This window comes from Phytophthora infestans, genomic scaffold (genome assembly GCF_000142945.1).
Source record: "Phytophthora infestans T30-4 supercont1.5 genomic scaffold, whole genome shotgun sequence".
Classification (NCBI taxonomy): domain Eukaryota; phylum Oomycota; class Peronosporomycetes; order Peronosporales; family Peronosporaceae; genus Phytophthora; species Phytophthora infestans.
The window spans coordinates 4211868-4221533 of record NW_003303754.1 but is presented as its reverse complement, the minus strand read 5'-3'; the positions used below and the strand labels follow the sequence as shown (position 1 = coordinate 4221533).

The following is a 9666-nucleotide window of genomic DNA, read 5'->3' as shown; positions in this document are numbered from 1 at the left end:
CAGCTCAGTGCGACGAGCTCGGGGTGGTCTCGCGCTTGGGCAATACGGTAGGTTCCACGTGGCATGCGCTGTGGTCTTTTCTTTTGCGTGAAGTGAATTGGGCACCAACCTAACCTGTCGGTCCTTGTAGTCCCGACGTGGTACAAGTCCATGTCCAGCAGCTTCAGACTGAGCGATACGGTAGAGTAAAAACTGTCGGTAACAATCAGTCGCTTCTTCGGCTGGTCCATCAACACCTTCGAGATATTTCTTACGACAGCTTTTGGGCCAAGTCCCAGTGTGTCTGTTGGTGCTTTTCTCTTCTTCTGCTTCAATTTGTCAGCTCCACAGTAGATTTCCACTCTAAGTTATATCACATACGAATAACATAAGTACACACCATGTTAATCTGTATCCTCCAGAATAGGATGTTCGGTACTATTTAGAATAGCTTGTCTTACCTTGAGCAGTACGCGGTGTCAGCACAGCACGTCATGTAGAATTTGGTGCCATACTTGCAGGGCTTGTCTGGCATGAAGACGCGCATTGGGTTGTATTTGCTTCGATTAGCCATCATGCCTTCATCAAAAGAGATTACTTTTCCGAGGCGATATCCACGGCGAAACGTTTTCTCAACAGCTTGCAGTAGCGGTCGAACTTTCCAGAGCGTATCCACAAGCACTCCACCTTGTTCATTGTTGTTGAAGTGAAGGAACTTTAAGATCGCTACGAAGCGATCACGCTTCATGAAGCGAGAGAATGTTCCTCGTGGAACAGCACCATCTTCATCGGTAGACCAATGTTTGTCAAATCAGGAACACTGATGCGAGGATCCTTGGCCTGCCGAGCCAGCAACTTGTTCCTACGTGACGTGGCAATGACGGTGATATTCTGGGTTCTGTATCTGTTCGTCTCTTTGGCGATATGACTCCATAGTTCCTTTGGCAAGAAGTAAAAGAACATCCTTAATGGAGAATCTGCGTACGCAACTGCAGAACGCGTAGGCCCAAATTCCCCGGCATAATAGTCCGCAGCTGCATCAACTTGAAAATCCTCTACATTGTTGCAAATATTTCATATACAGATTTAGTTTATATGCGTTTTAAGTTATTCTGTGCTATCTGGGCTTACCGCTGTGCTCTTCGTCATACGTCACCCATCCATTTCCAGCGATATCACGCAAGGCATCTTCCGTAAACCCCAACAGTTCAGCTTCAGAGACGTCTTCAGTCATTGGGACATCTTCAACATCGTTGGCACCTTCTAGAGAAGATGTAATCACCTCATTGTCTTCCAATATCCCATCATCATCTGCATCTGAATCGGAATCGCAGAAGTCAGCGCTATCCACCAAGTTCACATCGTCATCAGCTGTCGGGCCAAACAGGGGCTCCTTTCGGAGACCCTTCATGAAGTTATTGCTGTCGAACACGTCCAAATCAGCGAAGTTTTCAGTCTCGTTCAGATCGTCGCTCTCAGTTTTGCCTTCTTCTTCATCTGTCGCGTTCTCCCTGGGATGCAATTCTGTATCATCCTGAACAACATCGTCTGCTCCATCGCCTTGTTCTGTAGCATCTGTCATACCGGATGGTTCTGTCGCTTAAGAGTCAACTACTTTCGTGATAACCGCCGCTGTATGCGTATCATCAGGTGCTAAACCGAGGGAAGTCGGCAAAGAAACAGTCGCGACCAATTCTCTACTCGCAGTTGTGGCCGGCGCCACTGAAGCCTGGTTTGTCGTGGGGGATGGAACGCATGAAGGGTCAACACCGATGGCTGCATAAGCTGCTTGCTTGCCAATGGGTCGTCGGACGACAGAGCCCACTGATGCGCTGGAAGGTTGGTGATCCAGGAGGCCTGAGAGACGAGCAAACGCCATAAGATCCTTCTCACCTGGTTCAAAGCAGATATTAGTACAACGAAAATTAGTAGCTACAATCACATCCTCTCACCTTCAAAGAAGTCTAATCCGCGTCGCGAATCATCGAGGCGGCCCTTGATTCCTGGCTTTACGTAGCGGTGGTCTTTGGCGATACCGGTAGGCTTACGAGCCTTCCATCCTTCCTTGCACAGGTCACGCCACAGCTGCGTGAGCGACTTCTCTCCAGGACCGTTCATCTTTCCGAATGGGGGAAAGATGGAGTGGCTGACACGCGTTTGTGTGGGCTGTCACCTCAATTTTTAAACCTTATACTCGTCTTTCTATGCCAACACGCTAATCCCCGGCTATCTACCCAGCGCAGATCTATTAGGAGCGGTCGACTGATCAGCACACATACAAAATAATAGATGCGAGATTCGACAGCGCAGCCAACATTTCTGGATATTAAATACTGCGAAAACGCTTATTCTGTAGGATACAGAATACCGTTCTAGAAGGGTTAACAAAAAAAACTGCAGCTTGAACACTACAGAAATACATTATCTGTGCATGTTCACCACTTCCTCATAGTCGCGAGTCCTCGTGCGTATAAGGATTATTTATTACAATTAGTGTAAAAGCTAAACAGAAGGCCATACTTACCCTCATGTTCGCCATTTCCTAGCTTTATGCATCCGCCGTCCAAGGAAATAGGTATACATGATATTGTCGGGTTCCCTGACGTTGCATAACCCACTTCATTTCTTGCTGCCCGCGCCATACTTTAGCGACCTCTATATCTACTTCCTATTCCAGATTGGGGGGGGGGGTTAAAGATGCTCTCAAATTAGAAGTCATCTTAACAGAGATTACATTCTTAACTCGCTATGTCTAGTATTAATATATTTATTGTATCAATAGCCTCTTAAAGGTTGAGTCAAACCATTACGCCAGCGCTGCTCCACGCTCTCCTAACGGTGATCCACACTTGCTACAGAACTTAAATCCAGCCAAGACATTCATTGAACAGCTCGGACACTCCTGCGTGGCTTGGTGTGCGTCCTTCTGCCGCTCTGCGAACCTCTGGAGCTCATCAATCGCAGCGGAGATGCCGATTCGCTTATCCCAATCCGGCTCCGTCAAGCGCTGTACAAGCTGCCATTCGTCATCCTTCAGACCTTCCGGACGATGATATTCTTCTCCAGAAAACACTTTTTCGAGAATCGTATCGTCGTCGTCCAGAGCATACGGAGGTTCGTCCGAAAAGGCCTCAACGATGCACATTCCGAAGGAATAGACATCCGAAGCGAAGCGTGGGTTGTGAGCAGCGTCGGCATCGCTCTCACCCATGGGCATCAAGCACTCGGGGGCTTTCCAACGCACAGTATCCGTCTGGGCCTTTGCACTCAATCCTACCGACTGACTACGGATGTAACTAAAGCCAAAGTCGCAGATCTTGGCCTTGTCGTCCCCGCCAATGACGATATTGTTGCACTTGAGGTCTCCGTGCACCACCTTCTCCGAGTGCAGGTAGTGCAGCCTCAGCGCTGCCTCGTAGAACAGGCGTCAGACCTCGCTCTTGTCTTCCATCAAGTAGTCGGCGAGGTTTCCGTGGATCGCGTCTTCACACACAAAGAAGGCGGGGGTGCTGACATGGCAGGCACCGAAGAGCTTTACGATATGTGGATTACTGAGCTTGTTCCAGACGTCCACCTCCTTAATGAACGACTTCATGGCCTGGTCGTCGTCCATGAGCAGGCACTTGATCACCACCTTGGCTCCTTTGCCCCATACCCCTCGGTGTACGGAGCCATAGGAGCCGCAGTCGAACTGATCTTTGGCGTCGAACTCGACGTCGTCACTGCTGATGAACCACTCGGGCACCACTGGAACTTTGGCTTTGGACGTGCGCACGACCGTCTTGAAGGCTTTGTGCATAAGCTTCAGCTGCTCGGGGTCGTTCTGCTCCTTCTTGTGCTCGAGCTCGTACTTGATCATAGCCAGTCCTTCTTTAAGAGTGGACCCAGAGCTCTGGATCTCGGCGTGGATACTCTGGCCGTTGGCCAAGATGTCGGCCATTTGTTGGTGGATCCGCTTCCGGTCCTCCTCCCACTCTTGCTTCCACTTGGCCATCTCGACCATATGCACAATGTTGAGCAGCTTAAAGAGCTCGTCCATATCGCTGTGGAAGTCTTGGATGGCGTCCACGACCTTGCGGTTGCTGGCCAGTCGCTTGATGAGACTCTTTTGCGACTGGCGCTTGAGAAACGTAAGGAAGTCGGAGATGGTGCGGCCGTACATGAACAGCACGCGGTTCTGGCGTAGTACCGTCTCGTCCGTGATTTTGTACAGCTCCTCGTTCACAAACTTCATGCGCTCGTACACGCGACGACAGATCTCCTCGTTCTCTCTCATCTCTTGGATAACTCGAACACGTTGCCCAGCGCCTCGCTAATGGCTTCACCTAGCTCGGGGATCACGAACTCGGCCACCAAGGAACAGGCTGCAGCCATTTGTGTCGTTTGGATACGAGTTTACTCTACTTCAGTACTGGTCTTGTGCACCGGGGGAGGTAGAACGAGGAATGATACGTCGGCAGGAAGCCATTTGGACCGCTGACATTTTTTTAATCAACCTACAGATCCCGACATGTCAATGGCTTCAACGTGATCAAGTCACCGGTAGTAATAACTGGTTACAGCGAAGTACTGTACTACGTAGTTATAGTAGTAGTAACTAACTTTCTGTCCTTTATCTGTCAGACACTGTACTGCTCTGTCACCGATAGCGACTTACTTCAAAGTACTAACCACAGCTTCAGTACTCCGGTCTAGAAGATGCGGTACGAAGTCGGTGCGCGACGGCGTTCCCATTGAGTCTCGTGCTTGTTCCAGTGCTTCCACTGTAGTGCGACCAAGATGTCAGCAATTTCAGCCGCGAGCTTCTCGTCCGAGATGATCTTGGTCTTGTCTGCCTGCTCCATGTCTTGCACCTTGCGCAGACGCTGCAAAGCGAGACCAAACGCCTTGAAGTGTCGGTCATGCAGCAGCGAAACGTGCAGATACGTGGCCGCGTCAACGTCTTCCCACTTCTGGAGGGCAGCGTAGGCCAACAAGAAGTCATCCCATTGCTTCAAGTCACCGAGAGCACGAGCCTTACGAGCAAGAGCGTCGGCGAGGATCGATTTCTCTTTTTCCTTCTCCTTGCGCAGCTTCTTCTCCGCTGCAGGCTTGTCGCCAGGGACGCTGCGCGTACCGAAGAACAGCGCCAGTTCGTCTTGTCTAATGAGTGTGAGCACAGCGTCGGCAGCCTCAACCACCTCAGCTAACTGAGTCGATCTGTTAGCCTCGAAGTCAAAGTGATGGAGCTTCGCTTGCAGTGCCGGTACGTGGTTCGGGAACTCGTCCACAAGACGCTGCCACGCCGGAAGAAAAGTGGACTTGCCTACTAATTTCGTCACTCGCTCGAGCAGCAAGTCGCGCACGGCTTCCTTGGCGATTTCTTCCTCGTCGCGCTCATCTTTTGGCTCTTCCGGCTCAGGCTCCTTCACAGGAGTTGGTGCAAGCGGGATGACATACGTGACGTCGAAGCCTCCGGGACGTCTACCGCTCCTATCATTTTAAAACAAGGAAAACGTTAGCAAACCTCATTAGCCACCAGTCAGTGACAAAATCCGTATGCTTACCCCTTGATAGCGCCTTCCTTCTGGCCAAAGTGGATTTTGCCCATCAAAACGTCACCAACGGTATTTCCGACAGGAAGCTTGTCATATGCAGGCTCTCCGATAAACAGAGGCACGTACTTGCCAGCAAACAAAATCTTCTTGTCCAACGGTATGCCACCCAACGCAACGTCGTCTTGGTGTCCAAACACCGACGCGGTGATCTCCTTCACGTCATGCTTCAAGACCAAAATCATCTGCTTGAGCTTCTCCAGTTTGCCCACATCTTCGTGTCGAACTTGGGCACGCACCACATACGACCCCTTCTTCAACGTCGTCTCGTTGCCGTAAGCGTCCGAACAGCCCAAATACTGCTGCTTATCGTCGAAGATCATCATCAACTGTGCCTCGAATGGCGACTCGTACAGTCGGTCATTCAATAGTGGCAGGTACGGTACTACCTTACCTGCTTCCTTCTTCGTGAACGGATACGTCAAGATGAGTTGATACACTTGGCGTTTGTCCGGGAACTGGTCACGACTGGAACTTAACGGGGAGATCTCGGCTGTCTTTGGGCGGAGATGCTGCACGTACTTATTGAAGCTGACTTTAGGCGCCAAAGCCTCGGTGACCACACTGCTGGACACAAGAACCTTGTGCGATTCGTCGCCTCCAGTGACCACAATCTTCTCTTGATCCGGTTTGATACCGTGAAATCGGATCTCGATCTGCACGACGGAGTCTCCCAGCGCGCTCCAGAACTGACCCAAGCAGAACTCGGTAGTCAAACCACCCAGTAGATCCATACTGAACGCCAGTTCCTCGCCTGGTTTGAGGAAGAAGGCCTTGTGGAACGATGACGAGCTCTGACGTACAAATGGCTGGAACTGCAGAGCGTCAAACATGAAGAGCTTCCCAGTAGCGTTGGACTCCACGTCGCGTTCGACCTCGTTCGATCGAGAGAAGGTAATATCCGCCCATGTGGCACCTTGAGGCGGTGTAATAAACCGACGAGAAATATCGCCAGGCTGGAACTTGCTCTGATAGATAACCACCGTCTTTGCGTCTTCAGGCTTGATCACCGTCACAGGGATAGAGAAGAGAGCGCCACGAGCTTCGTTCTGCGTGTCGTACGCCACAACTTCTCCGTAATGCTCCCCAGCAGGCAAGTGGTTCGTCTCCACCAGCACTTTAAACGCGCGTCCTCCATGCATCAACGCCAGGTTTCGTCCCACGTCGATCCACCGAGCCGAGGGAACAAGACGCACGTGCTGTTCAAAGTGAACCTTGTCCTCTTGCACCGCCTTCTTGTGGAACTTTGGCGTGACTGTGACGTTCACTTCGGTGCTGTCATGAGTGAAGTCCACGCTGTCCCGAAGGTATATGCCGCGCGCCTTCCCGTCGCCTGACGACGTCTTGATGTCGTAATGCAGAGGGAACTTCTTCGTGCCATCGAACGAGTTACTGCCAGTTAAATACTCGAATGCCGGCAGCACTTGGATCAACCCTTTGCCCTGTGCGTACACTTCCACATTCGGCACTTTCACTGCCGTATTCTCCAGTGCGCGACGGATAGAATACGGCGTGTACTCGATTCCCCGAGCTTTCATTGCACTGACAAGCAGCGCGATGTTACCAGCGCAGTTCGGGGAGCTCATGGACGTGCCGTTCATGAGCTGCTTCTTGTTCAACGTCCAGTTAGGCACCGGCGCAATGGCAGCTCCAGGCGCGCAGATGTTCACGCCCAAATCGCCATCAAACGTCGGGCCACGTGACGACCACGTGTAGGCGATACCCGACAGGTCATTGTCTCGCATAATGTACTCGCCCTCCATCATCTTGGGCGACACGTAGGCCCCCACAGCCAGCATACTGGAAGTGGTACCTCCTGGAGCGCCCACGGTGCCTAACGCAGGGCCATTATTACCGGCACTGACGACGAACGTGACGTTGTGTTCGTCCACCAACTCGTTACTGAGCTCCACGATTCGCCCGTAATTATGCTGCGACGCGTACTCTCCGTAACTCATGTTGACGACGTCCACATTGGCGTCCATGACGGCCAAGATCGCGCGACTCAGCGCCGAGGACGTCTCCATACTCCCCAGTCTGCCATCTCCGATCTTCACGGCCACAATCTGAGCTCCAGGGGCCACACCGTTGCATTCTGGCTGCTCGGGGTGGTGCGCGGCCACGATTCCGGCCACGTGCGTTCCGTGAGCTCCAACGTCGTTCACGACGCTCAACGTGTTGCCTTCGTCGTAGATATTCAGCACATAGTTGAGCTGCGATTCGTCCGAGAAGGTCGCGTACTCCTGCTCGTCCTTAAAGCTGGTCAGCGCCGGTATACCGGTAAAGTCGCCGATTTCCTTGGTATCGAGAGCTGCACGCCAGCACGTGCCGTCATTAAACACAACGGCGTCATAGATCGGTCCAGGGTCTTCGTAGCTCTTAGCCAGCTCTTCTAGCTGCTTAAGTCGCGCCTGGAGATCCTTCTTCTCCCTCAGCTTGGCGGTGTCATTCGTGGTTGCACTGTTCTCTTTGCTCCACTTGGCCACTTCTTCTTGCACCTCATTGACTGCTGCACGCTGCTCAATGTCGAGCTTCTCCTTGCGTTCTGTCTTGAGTCTGGTCACTAATGGACCGGGGAATAAATGGTAGCCGGCTACAGTTCCGACGTGGTATTTGCCGTCCTGACTCGGTTTCCACTCGGGGTTCAGCTTTAAAACGCGCCCATTGGATAGCGTCAATTGGCCATCCTTGGACTCGATGACCGTGGACGTATCCACGTCTCCGGCGCCTGTGGCGTCCACCACGTCGATGATCTTGGGACGGCCGTCGGGTGTCGTCTGTAGGCCGATGGCCCCCGGGTCCACACCCGTGTCGAAGATGGCCACGACAGCGTTGCGCCCGTCATAGTCCGGATACTGCTCCAGGAACAGGTCGGCGAGGGTTTCCTCCTTGGGTAGCAGAGACGCCGTCGGGAACGACTTCATCTTCGGATCCAAAGTCAGATTTCGGAAAATGACGTATCTGCATCACCGATTCACACTAAGTACGAAGATGACATCAGAATCAGAATGTAGGTCACGGCACCGAGCTTTCTATTAGATTTTATAATCTAAGTTAGAAAGTTTCTAACGTAGACCTTTCGAATGCCCTGGAGTTTCTGTTAGTTGTTACTGTACTCGTCACAAGTCCTTGGACCAGAATGTAGCCATCTGTTATGAGGATTCAACAACCCAAATCCTATAGCAACAGTATAAGGGGTAAAATCGGGCGTAGACTTCAAAAATGTGGTCAGAATTAGCTGATTCGCAGTCGGTTTTGCGCTACAAGACTATTTTAAAACACTTTCCAGATGCCCCAGGCTAACGGGAAACGGGTTGCCTTTGAAACGGTCATTTGATAACTCCCAAAACCACATGGATTTGCGCAAGAAAGTACAAGAAAGTACACAACTGAACAGCAGCAAATCCGATTACGATTGTAACGATTTGAGTGCAAGGAAAAAACAAATATTTATTTAAACAGGCCCCTTATCCTAGGTCGTAATCACGCCTCCTTCCGCGTTGAGTTCATATATACAATAATAGAGGTTTACGTTAAATAGCTGGATAAGAAACATGCACCGCTAAATTGCTGATGTGCACCTCAAACTTGGTCTCATTGTCGGCGCTGTAGGTGCTCGTCACAGTCGTAACAGTGCCGTGTGCTATCTGTAGACACTCAGCAACCAGGTCCCGGGTTCGCTGCCCTCTAAAGAGGCCATCTTCCTTGGCTTTGGACATGAAGTTAAAGCACCGTACTACGTAATCCTTCTGGCCTGGCGTCAGATCTTGCTGCGAAGTGCTTGGCTCGGACATGACCCAAATAGCTCACTTGATGCACGAGATGCTAAGGAACATTTACGTGCTCTCCTTGTTCTATTTTGGTGCCAACTCGTAGAGCTTCGCCAATTCAAATGGCATGTTAATATAATCTGGTCCAACGTTCAATGACGAGTACAATAGTCATTGGGTCGACCACGCGCAATGCAAAGGAGGGCGGGGCATTTGTTAACACGGGGCTGGGCGACGTGGGTGCCATAGCCGCGGCGCCAACTAAGGTGAGCGGGTGCGAGGCGGGCCCAGCGCTGAGCTCACCAGCGAGCCGAGCACTACAC

The 9666-nt window shown here is 51.5% G+C and overlaps 2 protein-coding genes across 2 annotated transcripts; both read right to left on the bottom strand.

Moving 5' to 3' along the window:
• Positions 1-2785: 2785 nt before the first annotated feature.
• Positions 2786-4353, bottom strand: PITG_04458 (protein kinase; the record flags this gene model as incomplete). The annotated part of the gene is made up of 3 exons (XM_002906027.1): positions 2786-3358; positions 3413-4255; positions 4321-4353. 3 exons carry the CDS (start codon positions 4351-4353, stop codon positions 2786-2788), a joined length of 1449 nt encoding a protein of 482 aa, XP_002906073.1.
• A 317-nt stretch (positions 4354-4670) lies between these two features.
• PITG_04457 (tripeptidyl-peptidase, putative) lies at positions 4671-9367 on the bottom strand (the record flags this gene model as incomplete). Its single annotated transcript, XM_002906026.1, has 5 exons — positions 4671-5451; positions 5526-8534; positions 8561-8605; positions 8697-8722; positions 9134-9367. The coding sequence occupies 5 exons, from the start codon at positions 9365-9367 to the stop codon at positions 4671-4673; spliced, it is 4095 nt and encodes a 1364-aa protein (XP_002906072.1).
• Positions 9368-9666: the final 299 nt, after the last annotated feature.